Below are 20457 nucleotides of genomic sequence, written 5' to 3'. Positions count from 1 at the left end.
TATCATACCTCCCTTTATACAAATAAGATTTCTAAACAGAACAATACAGAATATCCCAAGTTGGAAAGGACCCTTAAGGATCAAGTTTAACTCCTGAACATAAAACTACAACCAAATCACATACAGTTTATACTAATTTACACCACACTGGATACCTGTTCTTCTTCACTGGTAGCAGCTATGTATCCTACAATGCTCTGTATTTCTTCATGTGTTCCACCTTTGCTTAGAAAATATTTGATCAGTCCATAAAGGGATGTCTGTATAGTTCTCAGGTCATCAGGAGTTAAATCACTGTCTTTGCTGCCACTCCTAAACACCAACAGACAAGAAAGTAATTCTAAGCAAGTGCTCCATAATTCAGTAATAACTGAGTTGCACTTCAAATACTACCAGGATATAAATGAACTAAGTGTCTTAAAATGATGGATACTCTTTTCGCAATTGTGATAATCTAAGAACTTTATTGGCATTGTTGATAATAAGTTCTTAAATTTGGTTATTTTATTCTTTGAGCATTCCTGGTATTATTGGCATAAGTTTTATGTAATCCCATCATAAAAATCAAAGTCAAGGAGCAGTAGCAAGTAAAATGGAAACAAGTTCATGCATTTTTTGAAAATGAAATCAACCAATAGAAGCCAGTCAGTTTTATTTCCTTTCTTACTAGAACAAGCAGGGGCAGAGGAGTAAAGAGGTGAACATGTGTAATATGATGGAAAATGCAGCAGTGACAACAGAGCAGCAAGGTTCCAGGATGCAGCAAATGAAGATTTGCTCAAATTGCAACAGCTGTGGGCACAGAAATAAAGGAAAGAAGCTGCTTACATTCAGGAGACCTCAGGTATACAGGGATATCCAACAAGATACCCTTGCCTCCACTCCAACCCTTAAATGGGATCTGGGAAGGGGTGGGATTCTGGCTCACCCCTTCTGGTCACTCAGGTGCATTGATTGCTTTATACACACCGAAGTTCCCCTGGGTTGGCCCTGCCTCCCCCCCCAGGTGCTCACTGTTTCAAGCCATGACTTAGCATTTCCACTACAACTTAACAGAACAACTAAATACAACAAAGAAAAGGTAAAACTCATACCCATAATAAACTCTCAGCGTGTCTAGAAGAAACTGTACACCGTACTTCTTTCTGAAGAGCCTTCTGCTGTCTTTGATGATCGTAGAAAGATACTGTATATGCCCTACAATATAAGGTCTCATATTAGAACCTAGAAAAATATTTATATCAAATGAGAAGTACTGTGTCTTTGTGCAGTTGCCCCATATCCAAGAACTTACCAATTCTGAAAGGGAAGTCCCCACTGTTCCAGATGCTGAAGTCAAAAAGTAAGTGTTGATACATCTGTTGCAGAAGTTGCAAGTTCTTCTCAACTGAGACTTGCTCTATCAACAGCTGTACAGCCATCAGTACATTCACATCCATTAGGATGCTTGGCACCTATCAAAATAACAGGTGTTAACACTCAAAATATGAAGTTTATTAGGATATTCTTTACTTTAATATTTTTTTTTTTAATTAAGATTTTCTCTTTTACAGCAAGCCTGCTTTTAAGTAATATAACAAACAAAACAAGAACATGAATTATTCAAAACATTTCACTTTGTAGACCAAGGCCAGCTCTTTACACTTCTTTTCAGAAGCATAAGAAATGCATATATTAAGCAAACCTTCGAGGCAAACCTTGCATCCTAGACAAACTAAGAAGATGCCAAAGTAATTTGGACCTCATTTGCAACAATCATTTCTAAGGGTTGTTTATCAAATTTATTCACCTTCTGTAACAAGGTTCCTAGGGTGGCAACTCCATGGGAGTGAATGAGATTTTCTTGATTAACATGGTGTCTCTGAATGAAGTGTTTAATCATCAAGATGAAAGTTGCAACAATGTTCTTCTCCAGGCGTGCCTCTGCAAAACAGAGCAGTACCAAAATCAGAATCAGTAAGACTCACGGTTTATCATCAGATAATTGTTTATCATAGGGAAAAAATAAAATCAAGTGTTTGCATTGAAAGCTACTCCGTGAACTTCCTTAACTCTTTTTGCACTTTTTTCCTATCTGTAAGCTTTCTTCAGTGGCTTTTTCTCCCCCTGTGCAGAATCAGTCTTTTCAAATTTCTCCAGGAAAAAGTGACAACCTGATCCTTGCTTCATGTTTAAGGCTGTTACACAGAGACTTCCCTCCTTTTAGTCACAGTTTCTTGTATATGCTGCATCAGACATTCTCCTTCAGCAGTAACTAGACATAATATGCAAAAATTAATGAGAATGAGTGAGGAAACATATTTACTCAACAATTTCAAATTCAAAACAAATGAAAATGGTTCCCTTGCAAGATCTGTTTTCCTCTTGTTTTCTGCTAAGACAAAAATTAATTCCCAACTTATACTAGTACAGTTTGGTGGTAATCAGATGTTTTTGTTGGTTTTTTTTTTGTTTTTTTTTTTTTTTTTTTTTTTTTTTTCCCCTCCCTAGTTGTTCTTAAAGCTTCCTTTTAATTATATTGATTTGTTCATGTGAAAGGAGTAGGAGTCTGAACATTTTCCAAAGAAAATGAAAGTGTGACAGAGTCTACACAGCATTGATCTGATATTCCACAATCTTTATTTGGCTGTCTGACTCAATATCCATGCTGTTGAAAACCTCCTCCTATTGATATTAGCAGGTTTTGAATAAAGAAAGCAATTTCTCAAAATAATCACAACAAGCTTTTCAAAAGAGAAGTAAAAATAATTGCATGTTTTGACACTTATACAATAGGAAATAATTAAGAGAAAAAACAATGCTAAATGCATTTATATTTCAAATAGATCATCAGGCTCATTTTACATTGTGCTGAATTGTTGTTATGCAGCACCCCATCAAATGTGTAGAAAAAGCAACAGCCTGTCAAGCTTGAGTGCTGCTTTGGAAAAGCCAACATGTATAAGAATCACTTCTATTCACATAAAGATGTTTGATTAAAACCAAACTTTAAAAGTTCATCTCAGTTGTACTTTGATACCTACCTGATGCCTTTGTGGATGACAATACCACCCAGTCTCCCTCTACAGGAGTAACTACTTCAGGAGGTAGAGTTTCCCCTACAGACTTCTCAGGCATCTGTCTACCGAGAAAACTGATCTGCTCCAGCAACGGAAACAGCACATTTATTCCACCAATGCAGTTGATCATATCCTAAAATTAAGAGAAATGGAAGGAAAGCAACCGTAAATAAAATTCTCTAAATTATGCCACAGAAATTCACATTAGATAAGGAACTTTATACACTCACAAATCAATAAAGTTGTTTTATGCCTGTTTAAAACTGGTTTAAAACACTGAGTTTAAACAGAGTATTGCCCAGATTTTAGGCACTGCAACTACACGACTTCCTGTCAGCTGTGTTTTTACACTTCATTCCACCCTCCTCAAAATAAACATGGGAACCTGAAGATTATAAATATCAGAAAGAATTTTCTATTAAGCATTTTGGAAAAACAGAGTAAAAACATTCATGACATCTAAGTTACTTGCAGTAACGAAATACTATATACATGTTTTAATCCTGTTCCTGTAAGATCTCTACTTCAAGTAGTTAGAAAATGATAAGATGATTTTTTTCAAATAATTTTATGTATACTTCAGTTTTTATCTCCACCTTTTTTCAAATTCAAGACTAAAAATCCACTTAATTTCCACTCCTCACAGATAACAATAATCAGCAAACTAGTCAGAGATGCTTGTTCACCTGCCCAACTTAGCCTAAGGAAAACCACTGCATACTAAAATTCTTAGAATCCAAAGTAAAACAATACCTGTAAGCCAATCACAGAACATCAGTTTTCCTTCCCACAAACACTGAGGAGAAGTGGAGGAATCCTTCTTTGCCTCCATCACATTCCACTTTTTAAATTGTTACTCTGTTTACATGCCCATATGATACCCCGTCTCTGTTTAGATTTGCCTCAATAAACATGGGGATATTTAAAGAAAATTGAACAGTTAAGCTAAGAGGTTTTTTTAAATCTGTAAGATTTATCTCATGGATGAAGATTTCCATATTAGCCGGGCAAAACAAGAAGCATCACACTTTTGAAAGCTGAAAAATATTGAATTTCTACAAACCACAAGATAGCAGTAACTGTAGCTCCTTTCAAGCTGTCTCATCTCTTTAACGACTTGATCAGCTTTGTGTTTTATCCCTCACTCTAGTCCTCAAGAGAGTGCCAATCCCCATTGTTTGTTAATGAACTAATTATCCTCCTGAGATTTGTACTTTCAATATACTTTCCCATACAGCTAGAGATATAAGCCATCCTCACCCACCTCTCTTCTACCTACTGGATAAAGACAACAAATTTTAGTATTTTCTAACTATTCACATCACAGCAAAATTAACTAGCAAACATTTCCATTTTCTTAACATTAATCTCCATAAGTCAGAGCATATGCACAGTGTAGCCCAAACAACATTTCCTTATTAATTAGTTTGCTCATTGAGTTGATTGCATACTATTCGTAAGAAATTGGAAAATGATTTTAAACAAGAAAAATTAAAAATTGCATTTATTTGTTCACATGCTTGTCTTCAAAACAAAACAAGAAGTTGTCCATAGGATACATGCTCTGCCCTCAATCTTTGTTTCTGGTTTTTTTGTTTGTTTGTTTGTTTGTTGCTTAAAGAGCCCTGCAAGCAAAGGCCTATAGTATTAGTATTAGAATTAGTATTTTCTATCTGAACAGAAAAATCATTAATCACAATGTTTCTTGATCAAGCTGTCTAGCTGCAAATAAGCCAATTTCCTCAGGCGGTGTTAAGACTGACTTTTTATCTGTTAAATGTCATTGGCATTATGACAATAACCTCTAGCATTCCAAAAGTTAGGAGAATGTAAGAAAACTGTCACATAAACAACAGCTTCTGCTTGTTCCGTAAGCACTTACCTTGATGTCCCAGTTCACTACTTTGTTTCCAGTTAGTCTTCCATGCAAGAGATTTGCCGACAGGTCAAGACAAATTGGATTTCTGCAGGCCTGAGAAGTAAGGAGGCTACAGTATCATTTAGGAAACAACAGATCCTTGAAAACGCATAATAGTGTCATCGTGTTGATAGGATGTTGTTTAAACAACTTGGGAACCCTGGAAAATTTATGTCATCTTAGATTTGACTTCTACAAAATAATTTTGTCCTTTTGCTAAACAAGAATAACATCTATCGCCCTTCCCCAAAATTGTAGTCTAAGAAAGCTTTTGCTACCCTGCATCTTCCCATTACCATTGTGTAAAAAAAAGCCAAAATGGTACATTTAATATGTTAATGTTAAATGTTCTTACATGTTAATGGTACATTAGTTTGTTCTAATTCTAAAAGAATTTTCTAAAAGAAAAAACCATTCAAGATAAGTTCTGAAATTACTTCACACTGCAAAAGCAACAGAAAAATCCATATTGCTCCCTACCTTTGGCGTGTAATGCAGCAACACCTTACTGGGGAGATCTGCTACTTCTGGCTCTTGAGATTTCCATGGAGTTAAACAGTTCGGACCTATAAATACATTGCTTTTAATTTTTAAGACTTCACTGGATATTTCACAAATTTTATACAACCATTCTTTGTTGTGGCAGGATATTCTGAACCATACCTCTTTGAGATACGCTTTAAAGTAATATTATGAAGTTATTCATTCCATAGGGTTCTCATTAAAAGCAAATACATATTCTTGATAAAAAGCCAAACTATACAATATTTTGGACACTTGAACAGATATATTTCTTCACAAACATCTATACTTGCCACCAACCTACCAAAAAGCTCAAATAGCCAGACAGTAAGAAATATTCAAGTCAACTTTATTTAGCAACATAAAAATATTTCCTTTAAATGGTTGAAGTACTTGCTAATCTCTAACAATCCCATGTCATTATTGAACTTCACTTAATACTTCAGCAAAACAGATCAATAATTTATTTTTATTTTAAAATCACAGTTAATTGATTTTTCATGGAAAAATCCTGAAGTGTAAATCACCTCAGTGGGTTGCCAACAAGAACAATACTTTAAAGACCTTCAATTGTAAGCAAACAGTGAGAAAAAAGAAAAGTGAAAATATACTTAACATCCAGATTTTGGCAAGCCTGTACATAAATAAACAGATGAGTTTATGGAAACCTAATATTTTAACTTAAATAAAAATCCTTATCATTTATTCCTGAGCTTCTTATAAAGCCCTCTCACTTAAGTTAGTTGTAAAATTATTTTGGACTGTAACTTGTCAGTCATGTCATTACATGTCTGTGTACAGCAAAGCTGTAAGTGATGTTGTCCCTAACTCAACCACTTTGTTTCACTAAAAATTAGTATAATCATTACTTACCTGCCAAATACAATGCTTTGACCTGAGGGGGTTGCAGTGCTTCATGAAAAATGATAACTGAACCAAGCTGGCCCTCCAACGATGTTGGACATCCCCATTCACTATCCTGAGTCCCTGCTGAGATCATCTTGGTGATGAGTTCTGGTTTTGCAAGCATCCCACCCCAGCTTCCTGGAGAGAGAATGCCCCCAAGTGATGTACGGTGAGGCATGACAGGGGAAGAAAAAGGTGGATCTGGTATCTGAGATGGAGGAGGAGTTGTTGTTCTTTGACCAGCTGAACCAATGCAGCAAGAAGTAAAAGGCTGTAGAAGCAAGATAGAAACTTAAGATAGATAAAAACACACACTGAGTTTAAGTCTATGTTCCTTTTCCTGCTTCACCTATTTTACAAAGCAAATCTGAAGACTATCTCTGTCAAATCTGAACTAAATAAATTAAACCAAGAACAGCAAGTACTGGCACACTCTGAAGAATCCAAAAGAAAAGAACACATACTTCTCACAACAGCAGAGTGCTCCTAATTCAGTTGAAAACAATTTGGTCATTTCAACTATTGTGTGACAAAAAAGGCTGCCAGGAACAGAGCCTGGACAGTACTCTGGTAAGATACTCAAGTAAACATTCCTCTTCTGGAGTGTATTTGAAAATACTAGCCTGTTATGCCTGCTATATGTATCAATTATTTACCACTTGAACAGAAGCCCTCGGAGGAAGATTACCAACTCCACATATAGATATCTTCTCTATTGTGCTTATTTTACAAGTAGGCCAAAACCCAGAGTTCTATCTTGCAACATACTTTTTGAAGCGTTATACTGATTTCACTATTACAGTATTTAATTTAAATGCTTACTAAAACTACTCAAAATACTTACATATTAAATTAGGACTTGAACAGGGGAAGAATGGTAAGTATTATAGCCCAGGTTAGAAAGGATTCTTCCCATACAAAGAACTTAAGATGCCAGGTTCTCATTTTGTTGCTAGTGTTCATGCTTATCCAAGCATGATATAAGATGGTAACAGGTATAAGATTAGCATGTGTTATGGGAACACATAGAAAATATTAATAAAATGAATGGCCACTGAAAACAAGATGGAATATTTCTCACTGGGGCTGTCACACTACTTGCAGAGCTGACTAATCAGAAATTCTATCATAGGGCTCTGGTCCTGAAAAAACCCCACTATTTAAATAAGCTGATATTTTTCCCAGTTTGTTTTTAAAACTAAGATGACTAAACAAACATTAATTAACGGTTAGTTCTACTTATTCTCCACTATGATACCTTGGACACTATCTAGGCTTGAACCAACTTAGTAACAATGCTCTGAACTACCTTTAACTCTTACTGAGTTTCCAAACATAAAAAAAGCCAACTATGTTCTCATTCTTCTATGAAGTTCATCAGGACAGGTGTATGACACAGAAGGTGAACTTACTTCATTCATAGCAGGGAATCGAAGTGGGGCAGAGATCTTCTGCTGTCCATTGACGTAGATGTACACAATGCTCTGACCAAAGGGTCTCTTTCCAGGCATGTGAACAATAGTTATGTTGTGCTGATTAATAAATTCATAAAATTATTAAAAAGCAGTGAAATGATAATACACAACCATTTAACCTCACCTTCACTAATTTGATGAAGAAATCATTAACGAAAATCCTTAGGAAAATAAATCCAAAGTAGCTGGTCTGACCTCATTGATATCAGCTCTTCTTTTAAGCATTTTACTTTTAAACTTTTTTTTTTTTTTTTTAAGAAAAGAGGTATAGGTTCTTACAAGACAATGCACATCAGTCCTTAGAATAGAATAAGTTACGGTAGAAACAGTAGTATGCACACAACACTACAGCTGTTTGTTTGAATACAAAAAAGACCCATATATTAAAAAGCTCCCATATAAAACACACATTTAAAAAACGCTATAACCAGCTTATGAATAAGAACAGCTAAAACAACAGGCATAATTTATCTTAAATACTAATTTATGTAAAAAGCACTTTATTATCTGAGTTTAGATTTGTTCTTACACAGTTAAGTATAATAAAATAGATCACTTACAAAATAACAACCAAACTAACTTGCTACTTCTGAGCTAACACTACTATGCTAAACAGTGCTTTTCAGCATCACATCTTACCCAGAGTGAGTCAAAAAAACAGTGGTCAGGCAGCATCACTGTTGCATATTCCCTCTTTGTGCAAACTGCTACCACCAATACTCCAGAGCATGTGATAAAGGCTTCAAAACCCATACCGCTTCCTGTAAAAAAGCTATAGAATGACAAAACAAACAAGCTAAGGACTTGCTTCACCATACATACTGTAAGTCACATGACAGTATTTTCACTGAGGAGAGAAACAACTTGAGCTTTTTCTTGCTGTTCACATCATTATCTGCCTAGCTATTACTTCTGTTCAAAAGAACAAGACAAATCTCACAAGAAAGGAACCCCCAGGACAGCTAGGACAAAGGCATCCCCCACATCTCTCAAAGAAGCTTGTAGCTATCCAACTACTGACTGTTGCAGTCTGAGAGCCACAATGTTCTACTAAAGAAGATATTATAAGGCCTGCAAATAGTGGTGTTTGCTGTTAATTGTGTCCATCAGCCCCATTAAAGCTGCTAATAATGCATGCAGCTAGGTGAGATTGCTGGCATAGCTAGTAGATGTGTTCTCTTAATTTAATAGTTCTACATCATACCACTGCATATGAAGGTTTTTATTTTAAAGATCAAGACACTAAACAGAATAATTCAGAAATTCAGAATGCTTGTACGTATAATGTTACAGCCAAATCTGGTTTAAAACTGATGAGACAGTAAGTGTAGATTTGAAAATATTTTAAAATCTGTGATTACCTATAAGCAAGAATTTTAATGCAAAATATAAACATAGTCATGGTTAAATAGCTTATTTCACTCTATCATGAAGATCAGCTGTAAGCAGCTATCTATAAATAAGCCCTGCACGAACAGGCTTGCCTTGAGAAACCTGGCATTCTTTTTAAGTGCTTGAATACAGAAAACTATACATAAACTGTGAAGTATTATCAAAGCCTGCTATAATCCCTTGGGTACTGTGGCTCCAAGTGGAGGCATTAACTACTGTATTATCAAATATTTATTGGTATAAAACACAAATGTGACACTGATGTTATAGTGGGGAAAGTGATGCACACTGCCTTTTGGGATAGGAAAGGGGGTGATCATTCTGGATTTCTTGGAACCCAGACAAACCTTCCCCACTAATTGCCATGCTGCAACAACGACTAAGCTGAATGCTGGAACCTCCAGAGTCAAGCCAGAGAAGAGGACAATTTTTCACTTGCAACACAATAACACCAGACCCCATATCAGTTGGAGGAACATAGAGCACATTGCCTGTCTTGGCTGCACTGTCCCACCACACCCACCATACAGTCCAGATTTGGCACCTTCTGGCTTCCATCTGTTCACACCAGTAAAAGATGAATTGGGTGTGCAACATTTTTCTATCATCATCACAGCTGTGAAACAATAGACCATCTCAATTGGTGCAGATTTTTATGAGAATGAACATCACTGGTGAAAACGCATAGCTAATTGTGGTGACTATGTAGAAAAAGTGTTTTGCAGCTAAGAATTTGCTCTATTGGCTTTTTAAAGTTTGTGGCACAATTCCACCACAGATTGTTCTGTTTTGAGGTGTTTTGCTTTTTCTGGTTGTTGTTTTTAAGCTATATACCTTAACAATTCAGAGTTGTGGATAATGAAACTGCAAACAAGAAACTGTAGAGGAAGCAGTGTAACTGAGAAGCTACATGCTTATTTCTGTAACACAGCCTGGCTTTGAAGACAGATGAAGCTTCTCCCTTCCACAAAATAAACAAATCAAGTGCTTTATATTGCATTCTATGAAGGAACAGGTACCACACAGACTAGGAGGTACCACATACCACATTCCACAAGGAACAGACAACCTAGATTTGTGATGTTGAAGTCATTATGGTAATCATACCTATACAGTTGCTTCCGCTTGCCAGTTTTGCTAGCTGTGCTAGGGTCCACCTGGTCTTGATCAAGGCAGAGCCAAGCATTGAAAGAAAATGCAGAGCCTGGCCACCTCTGAATTGATGGAACAGCAATTCCCGCCATGCTGTGACACAAGTTGAAATACTGCAAGGCACTAGCCATGCCTTGTTTCCGAGCCATTGCCAGAATGGCTCGCATCACTGGAATAACATAAGGGTGAGCCTGTTTTGGCTCCTCGGTTCTAAGGAGCCGTATTAGTTGAAGCAGTTCTTCTGACCCCATTGACTGGCTCCCTAAAGAGCCCAGAAGGGCAATCAGGTTCTCTGCACAAGTGCAATGGAGTGCAGAGTGGTGATTTAGTGTCTCAATGATACGGATGACCATGTCTGCATTGACACACGTGGCACGACTCTGCCTGTTAATACAGCAGATCCGCCTCAACCAATTTGAAATGAAAATCTGCAGGTCATGTGACTCAAGCTCTGGAAGCCATTGGATAAGCAGCAATAATGGCTGGACATTACTAATGCCTAATATCCCAACAGCCATGTGGTCACCTTCAACAGCCTGAAAAACAAAGAAATCAAACATGAAATACAGTCAAGAAGAAATACTGTTGAAGAGACACAGCATTCCAGACAGCATTCACAGTATATCTCACCATATTCATGAGTTCTTCCAGCAGTTCCCGTGAGGGCTGACCCAGTGACTTGAGTACCTCGTAGATATGTGCATAACCGATTCTCTCCTTGAAGACCTCCTGAGGATAAAAATCCAGTCTCACTAACAAATGAAATAGACACAAATAGCTCATCTACTGCAACGAAGTTTACTTGAAAACAATATTAGACTTAAGGATTAGAATGTAAGAATTGTATTTTTTTTGTTCAGCACAGTGGACATACTATGAAAGGATTTCTATCTCTAGCATGCTGTAAATAAGAAAGAACTCACTGCAGCATGCAGATAAACAAATGTAAGACCAAAGAAGTAATTACAAAAAGTATTTCTTTGGTATACTCAAATGCTAAATCTATTGCAAGTTATTGATAACTTTATTTTTAATGCAAACTGAAGCTTAAAATGAAGTTATTATTTTGAGAATTAAGTATCTAGATACTGACTTTTGAATGAAAGATTTTCTAGACCAGCTTGATTAGAAATCAGTCATTTTAAATAATTCAAAAAATTAGATAAGTGTTCCGGTAGCGATTTTCTGAAAATTAATTGATTTTACACGAAGAAAAGTGACGTGAGCCACAAAGCCTAGAACATACTACATAGCATCTGTTTACTGTTTGGTTAGTGAATATCCAACGCATCACAAAACAAATACTATCCTCCCAGCGGTACTCTGCACTGAAATTAGAACAGATGGATGAATCTGCCAGTAGAAGTGAAAATTACTTAAGTAAACAGGGGAAAAAGTTACACACTGTAATGGAAGTATAGCTGAAAATTTTACTGGCACTTTGTGGATTACAGTCAATCCTCCATTCTGTCACACAACATTTCCCCAGACTTCCAAGTGCCAGTGGAGATGCAAGTACTCTGATACATGCTCTGGAGGAGCCTGATTTACTACTTTGTCATTTCTAACTGAGAATGTACTACAAGCAGCAACTGAATCAAGCTACTTCCACTCTGTGACCTGCAGTGTGCCAGGAGTCATTCAAACATGGGATTAATCTAATGAACTCAGCAATCTAAAAATAAATCTACTACTCTTCCATGGCTTTATATTTCAGTCAGATTCACAAACTAGCCATTGCTTGTTAATTTATCAAGCCACAGGAATAATCACAAAGGAAAGGCAGGGAAAGGCAAGATTGCCATTTAGACAGCAATATGATCCTGGATTACAGACATAATAAAAAACTAACTCCTTCCTGAAGCTATATTTTGCAAAATTTGTTAATTCTACTCCAAATATTCATGGTAAGTAATTATGTAATCTCCTTAAAAAGGTTCCAGTTACCATTTGCACTCCAGTTTTCCAGTTCTCATACAAAGATGTCTATTTGTTTCTAATGGCTGAAACAGAGGATACTCAGTCCATTGCTCCTATCTGACAGGAATTAGTGATCACAAGCTGCTCAACTTAATTACTAAAATTCCAAGGATTTTGAAAAAAAAAAAAAAAAAAAAAAAAAAAAAAAAGAAGAAGAAAAGAAAAGCTAGACAAAATTAAGAGGCCTATCACAAGAAGATAGCTGCATGCATAGTTACCTTAGCAGCTGGAGACTTGTGCATTACTGCTGTGAGAGCCTGAATGGTCGATACTGCCAAGCAGTCTAGACGTCCCTGAAATACCTGAAAGCAGCAAATACAGTGGTTACATACAAATGCATAAAGGCAATTCTGCTCCAAAACTGTACTGTGCCCTCCTGCCAGGATGAAAATGGAGTTTACTAGCATGCTTCAAAAATCATCTCCACCAATAATGATTTCAAAGTACCCCATAGCCTACAAGAAAGATTACATTAACAATAGACAACACTTCAAGAGAAGGAGAGAAGCCTTCACAAAACTCATTTCACTTCAAATGCTCTGATGGACAAACACGTTTTCCTCATGCGGCTAATGGACAACCTCAAGAGGGAGGAAGGAAAACAAATTAAGATATCTCTTGTATTGTGTGCGTGTGTGCTGCTAAACAATCAGGCATCTGCAGTACATACAGAGTATTTTCTTTTCCATAAGTCCCTATACAATGCAACACACTAATTGTAAGAGATTACTCACACCAGCACAGTAAAGTGGCTTTCTCACCCGTATTCTTATCTCAATCATCAACTTTCCAATTTCATATTAACTTTTGGGTTGTTTTTTTTTTTTCCTCCGTTAATTTCTGTTTATAGTAATATTTCTATCATGGTCTTAAGGACAAAAAAAAAGCAGTATTTCAGGTCCATCAGTAAACCTAATGAGCAAGACTGTACAAACAGTTCCACCACCCCTGGAATAATATTCTATATATCAGACATTTTGAAAATGAAATGTCAAGAATCAGAAGACTGTTAGACGTGAAGAAATGTTTACATGCAGTTAATGTTGCACTGAGTTTCTAAAAAAGCCAAAGCCATTTGTTAGAATCACAATTTGTAGATTACCATACCTTGTACTTAGCACCTTTACATTTTTAATCAGAACAAATCATTCTACCACAAAATCAATACAACTTGCATGTGATACTTTCCACAACATTACGTCAAAATTAAAGCAACAGGCTATTCCTACCTCCCTGATTCAGCCTGTCCATTGATTTGTGAACATCTGCTCTTGATAACAAGCAAAGAATCAGGACATCAAATACAACCATTGAGATTCACAAACAAGGCCCCAGAATCCAAAACACCACAGTGCTGAGACAAAGAAGCAAAAAAAAAAAAAAAAAAAAAAAAAAAAGGAAAGGAAAGGAAAAAAAATCACCACCAGGTTAATAGAATTATTTGGATTCCATTCATGTACTTCACCTTTTCCTTAAAAGATGCAAAACTGAGGCTCAATCTACTGAAATATTTGCAACTTGAAGTAGATTAATAAAAGCAAAGTTGAATTCAGTCTGTTAATTGGGAAATAACTTTCCACAGATGGAAAATACTAATGTCTGCAGAAACAAGATCATCTTGCCACAGAAGACTTAAAAAGGATCATTAAGGTGAAGCACAGGAATCAGTTTTCCTGTCATTGTGTTTTGACCTCAATTGAAGCAAAGTACAGATTAGGTAGATACCTGGTCCTCATTCATTTCTGTCAGTAATTTGTTGGCAAGGTCTTTTTCACTCTTGTCTGCCACTTTATTGTTAGCATTTAAAAACAGCTGTTAGAAACAGAGACAAGAATAATGGAAATAATTGCATTACATAATTATCCTCCCATCATACCTGTGGAGGCTGCCTCAGGATTTGTGTCTAACATACAAGAAACGAGTTCTCACATTGGTGAGACACATTCCACCGCTAACATTAGTTGTCTGTTAATTCTTAGAATATTGAAGATTACAGTTTTGCTAAGCAGTAATTGCATTTTTTGTCCACAATTAGATGAAAACATGTCACTACTGAGACAAGAAAACAGACCTACATGGATGTTATACTGCTTACCAGCTTAGCAACAGTGAGTTTATTTACTATGTGCAATACAACAAAAATTCACTTTAAAGAAATAAAAACAACAGTGGACCACTAGCAAAGAAATGGATGCAGATGCCTCAAGGCTGTCCATTTCTGTCTTATCCTATGTAACAGCTGAAGATATGTAGTCAAAATATTTAAATCAATCTTGATCACATAAGACTTCAGAACAGAAGAAAAGCAAAACTACGTCTGGTAGCACTCTAAGAATCTGTCAGGCTGTAAATAAAACATATGCCTGCATTTTCAGCTAAGAAACTTATCCCTAGTCTGCACCTGAATTTGCAACATTGAAGTTGACTCCAGTACCTTCATAATCCACTGCACTCACTTTGTGAGTATAGGTCAGCCACAATCTAATCATGACTACAGCTTTTCTTCTGTTTATATACTCCAAAGTGCTGTTAAAAATCCCCTATCAAAAATGTTTTAAAGGTACCTAAGAAGCACAAAACCAAACAAAAAACCCCAACACTTTCTATCAGTGGGTAAGAATGAAACATTAACCATTTCTTCTTCATGCATTTTCTCCTAGTACCTTACTTAGGTATTCCTTCTGAAGATGAGTAAACACTATGAAATCAACTTTCACAAGATAGGACAAAGAAAATACTCAAAATATTGTTTAGACTTACACAAGTGTAAGCCTACACAGAAACACAAGTCAGTCTGAAGTACATCACAGTCAAGAGTACACATCACAGAATTATGACAACATCTCAGAGGCTTATAGCATTAGCAAGTGAAAATAAGAACAGAAGCAAAGGCAGACATAGAAAAAACAAATTTTTCAGATTTGTTAATTCAGCCCTATCAATGCAAGTGAAAATTCTTCTATTTAAAGCCGTTCAGACAATAACCATGTGCTTTTAACCAGACACATTGCTAGAGATGATTGCACTTTGCTCAAAGTCTGATCCCTAGATGCTTAACAGTATGTACAAGCAGCTACTTGAAAACTTAGGACAGACTGAGCCCCTTTTGGTATCTCTAAAGTTTAGTCCCTTACTTGAATATCACAAGGCAGAAGGCAAAATTTAGATCAACAGAACTTAACTGAACAGTTTCAAAAAGCTCTTGTGCATATCTATAATCCTAGAGCATAGTTAAGTGAAGACAATTTTGTCCATAAGGCTTAAAACCAACAGTTGCCAAAAAAAACTACATTTTAGAAGATTGCTGGACAGCAGATGACTTTAAAGGTGACTAGAACTATGGGTTTGAATATCTCAAGATACCTATAGCAAAAATTGTGGTAGGGATTTTCTTTAACCCCTCTTTTCCATGAAAATTTCTCTCTCCAAATTTCCTGAAGATCTGAGAAATTCCGACTTTCACACTGTCTGTACTCTCCTTTTCACCTGATACAGAGCTGCAGAAATGTGCTTCATGTAGCCCTGCCAGTGAATCCAGCAGCAAAATTTTCATAGGTAAGAAAAAAAATATATGACCAGAAACAGGGTCATCTTCCTACATTAACAAGAATAAATCCTACTTCCACTGCTAAATTCATCTTTACTATTTCAAAAAACAAGTATAAAGATGCACTGAAAAATATAATTTCATCCCCCCTCCCTCCTTTATCATTCTTGGGGCCATTTCCACTACAAAGGTTAAAAAATGCCATGTAGCAATCTGGAAGTACTGAGACTCAATTGATCACAGTAGTATGCAAGGCTATCAGAGGGAAAAACGTTCCAACAGTACATTTTATGACAGACAAGAAGGCAGACTAAAAATGAAGAGAACAAGCAGCACAAAAAAAAAAAAAATAAATAAAAAATCAAAGCAGGCAAAACCTAATAGAGTAGATGTTCCTGCTTTCCAAAGTTCTAATTCCCACTTGTTCAAATGAGAACAGGAACAAAGACAGATTCTACAGTAAGTAAATATCATAATGCTTAATAACCAAAGAAGAAATTAGGAGCTAAGTTTCTTACAGAGTACGAGGTCAGTACAGAAATAGGCGCAGATGTCCAAGCAGAATAATGGAAAAGTGAAATAAAGTCTTTTCAGGAGAAGACTGGGATAAACAAAAACAACCCACTGACATTATTCAAAGCATTTCAAGGAAACTGGCATTCTGCCACTAATTATAACAACTAAATCCCAATCCAAGGACATTTTTCATATATTGCTGCAATGAAATCCCAATCCCAAATAAAAATTGATCATTGATAAATCAAATTGTATTCCGTAGATTACAATATCTAGTATTAGAAGAGCTCAAAACAGCAATGCCACTAACATATCAGAAAAACAGAATGAAAATATTCCAGAGTTGCATTGTATTTGCATTGTATCCGTGCTCTTTTGCAGAGGTTGAGAAAAATGTACGAAGGAATCAATGAAAGACATTGGCTAGCAAATTATGAGGTTCTATCTGGGATTGAGACAAAAAAAGATTTGTCTAAATGCTAGATCCTATAGGAAAAGAGAACAAAAATTTTGTTATAGAAGTGAAGATAAAATAAAATTTACCTTGCAGTTCTGCAACAGTCGAATGAGATGCTCAAAGCAGTTACTGTTAAGGAAAATTGCCTGTAGAACAGGCCTGTCTGTGCAGTCTAACATGGCTGTGATTGTATCTACAAAATTAAAATGGAACTGACATTAAAACCAAAGCACTTGCCAAATCCATTAAGCTCTTTTTCCCATACCACACCTGTAAGAGGATTAGAAAAGGTATATAATAAACATGGGAATCAAAAATACATATTTTAAAATAAACTATACATCATGAGAATTCTGAGGTGTTTGACACAGAGTACTAAGCCCAATACTCAACAGTTTGACACTGAAAACTGTCAGGTAACCTACTATACGTAGTATAGTAGAATAGCTACACAATACCTTTGATAGCTTTCAGATCCTGCTTGAAGTCCCTGTCATTGAGTACCTAACCTCCATGCCCTCTGTTAGAAGCACACAAACACTAGTTGCTTCAAAAATTTTCTCTGCATTATACAGATGCCTTTTACTGTAAGTGATCACCTCAAAGCTACTCGTGTTTCCTTGGAAGTCCAGGGTAAGAAAATACCTGCATTTATATTTGCCATTCCAAACAAAGTAAAAAAAAAACATTCACAAATCCTAAATGTTTATCTAACAACTCAGCACCAACACTTTAAGGACCAACATCTTTGCCAATGTTTGCAGTAATTCCATCTGAAAAGCAAACTACCACAAAACAGCCATCACGAGGATATTTTAATAGAAATCCTCCTCACTCTCCAGTTAAGGTGCTGTCACTGTTGCCTAGCATTTTTTTTTTTTTTTTAAATAGAGACTGGTAGTCCATTAACCTTGATACTCTGGTTAACTATGAATATGAAATAGAATATATTTAAAGAAGTTTCAATGAGAAAAAACATTTGAAGGTTTTCCGTTATATAAATAAGTGAACATTTGTACAACTTTCAGTTATATTAATACAACAATTCAATCATTATTTGTTTCGAAGCTATTATCCGCAGACATTTAAAGAAACTGCACAATTGAGTACTTACTCAACATTTGGATCTGTAGTGCTATGAACCTGCTCTCCCACTGCCTACATCGCCTTGGTTTAGGTAAAGCTGAATGGTCTGAATTAAGCAACTTGAAATAGTTCTCCAGTATTGTACTGGTCTCCACCTGACGCTGGTCAGAACTGCTGTTAAGGAGAATGTGGACAACTTCTGTCAGGCACTTCAGAGTAAGCTCTGCCTTTCTGCTCACTTCCTCAGGGCTCCCATCATCCCAGTTATCACAGTCTGCTAAAATACGCATCAAGACTTCCATGGTAGCAGGAGATACTGCTTGCAGAGCATTCCTCTGAAATACAGACGAAAAGAATTAAGGGGAATAAAAACGTAACTCAGAATTGCTGATTCGAAGATACCTGAATCCTGCAACATTCAATATTGCTTCCATTTTAATTTATATATTGTACTTGTTAAACATACTACTTGGATTATTGGCTATAGATGAAATGCAGCTTACCTTGTGCACTTAATTAGGCTTTCTTTTTCAAACAATATTTATAGGGTAAAGAAAAGCTCATTTAAATTGACATTACAATATTCTTATCAAGTACCATTGAGATAACATATTAATTCTAAATAAACCTTAATTCAAAGTTTCATTTTAGGTCCCCACTTTCATAGACTCAATACTTTAAAACAAATATTTATCTGGGTCCTGAATGCCTACCCCTCAACTTGCTTCCTGGAATCTGACTGGATAGGCCTCAGGGTCACACTACATCTGGAGCAGGAGCACAGTCTCATAAAGCACAGCAAGAAGTCTTGTCAGGATCTCCCCACCTTGCCTAGGGATCTTGCATTCAAGCCATGGCTCCCAACATTTTACCTGCCTCAACAGTGTAGTTTAACAGCCATGCCCCTGCCAGGCCATGTACCCCCTTGTTTCTGACCCACTGTTCAACTTCGTGACTTCAGACCTGCTTCGTCACTATGGATAGGTCTGGGACCAGAAGTAACATTTACTAAGCAGAACACTACAGAAGTCAGCCTATGAGAGTATACACTGGCTTTGCTGATGATTAACTATTTTTTTTTCAGATATTCTCTTTTCTTCATGTTATTTTAAAGGTCTTACGGACCTTCCAAACTTCGAAGCCCTTGTATTCCCTTCTGAAACACACTGGGAAGCTAGATGTCATGTAATTATATGAAATCTAAAAAATTATATAAAAAAACTTTGCAGGTGGAAGCAGTCTAGTTACTTTTCTATGTATGTGAAGACATTATACTTAGTTCATAAGAATGTGTAGTTATTGTAAAAAGCAGCCTTCTGTTGCTTTGTGAAAACAGAACCTAGCTTGTAGTATTTAGATACTACTGCACAGAACAGCTCTAAACTTCACAAGATAAATGACTAATACGTAGTAAATAAATTCTCCTTGATTATGGGATATTTATAAGCTTTGAGTAATGAAGATCATGTTGGAGACTTCAGCAGCTGGGAAGAGTTTAAAACATTCTTACCTGACCACCAACCACAATAGCTCCAAAGAGATGTAACAGGCAACATTTCAGGCTTTCCTTGAGATGTTCACTTTCTTGGAAACATTCTGAGAGGAGTAAGTAAAAAGTAGTAGGATTCCTTATTTTATAATATAAATTATACAAGCCTTTTCCCTCAAACAAAAATAAAAAAGCAGGAATGGTAAATAAAACAAGCATTGTTGCTGCTTGCTATCATGCAAGCTTAATACAAAATTTCAACTCTAAAATCTCCACTTTCTTTTATGTAAGTCACATACATTAATGCATCCATTTCAGAGTTATCAAAGAAACATGACAACCCTGCATTTATCAGGAAGACTGACAGACCCAAGGAGGTACAGCAAATGTACTGTGGAATAAATGGGATTAATTTTCATTAGACTGTTCAGAACATGCTAACACAAGCAGTTAGCAGGTATGAGAAATGTTAGAAGACTTTTGACACAGAGACAAATGCCATACACAGTGCAGGTGCCTTAGAAAAGCAGAACTTGCTCCCTATGAACCAAACTTCCCAAGGAAGCCTGTAGTGGCCTATCATCTTTCTAACAATAAAAAAAATATCTTCAAAGATATCTCATAGAATATCTGATATATGGAACTCTTAGGAATACAGCCTGGATATTGTTGCTATAGCAATATCACTAGAATCAAAGCAGCTGCAACTGAAACCACAAAAGGAGTATTTTCTTTTGAATTAGCCACTGTAATTCCATTCAAATATAAGATAAAACTGCTAGAGACTGAGATTTTAAACATTAGAAATTGAAAATGGAAAAATTCTGTATTTGTTAAAATAATACTGTTACCTTTCGGACAATTACCAGTTATTGGCAAGTTGTATTTCTGACTGCATACTGGAGCTCGTTTCAAAAGAAAACTGCACCACTATTTTTAAAACCTGGTGTACAAATTA

The 20457-nt window shown here is 36.1% G+C and overlaps 1 protein-coding gene across 2 annotated transcripts in view; it reads right to left on the bottom strand.

Moving 5' to 3' along the window:
• NBEAL1 (neurobeachin like 1) overlaps positions 1-20457 on the bottom strand; it is a gene marked incomplete at both ends in the record, with an annotated part of 73325 nt that overhangs the window by 27187 nt on the left and 25681 nt on the right. The window contains 17 exons of one of the 2 annotated variants that reach the window (XM_079538987.1): positions 156-312; positions 1095-1197; positions 1295-1454; positions 1790-1923; positions 3024-3192; positions 4942-5031; positions 5458-5543; positions 6373-6676; positions 7818-7937; positions 8520-8652; positions 10380-10960; positions 11055-11153; positions 12623-12706; positions 14130-14216; positions 17011-17117; positions 18039-18345; positions 19521-19606. In XM_079538987.1, coding sequence (XP_079395113.1) covers positions 156-312; positions 1095-1197; positions 1295-1454; positions 1790-1923; positions 3024-3192; positions 4942-5031; positions 5458-5543; positions 6373-6676; positions 7818-7937; positions 8520-8652; positions 10380-10960; positions 11055-11153; positions 12623-12706; positions 14130-14216; positions 17011-17117; positions 18039-18345; positions 19521-19606 — 2807 coding nt within the window. The remainder of the gene's footprint in view (positions 1-155; positions 313-1094; positions 1198-1294; positions 1455-1789; positions 1924-3023; positions 3193-4941; positions 5032-5457; positions 5544-6372; positions 6677-7817; positions 7938-8519; positions 8653-10379; positions 10961-11054; positions 11154-12622; positions 12707-14129; positions 14217-17010; positions 17118-18038; positions 18346-19520; positions 19607-20457) is intronic. The other variant, XM_079538988.1, reaches the window with a different exon arrangement.

This window comes from Tetrao urogallus (genome assembly GCF_951394365.1).
Source record: "Tetrao urogallus genome assembly, chromosome: 8".
In the NCBI taxonomy this organism is placed as follows: domain Eukaryota; kingdom Metazoa; phylum Chordata; class Aves; order Galliformes; family Phasianidae; genus Tetrao; species Tetrao urogallus.
This window is presented reverse-complemented; position numbering and strand designations above follow the sequence as displayed.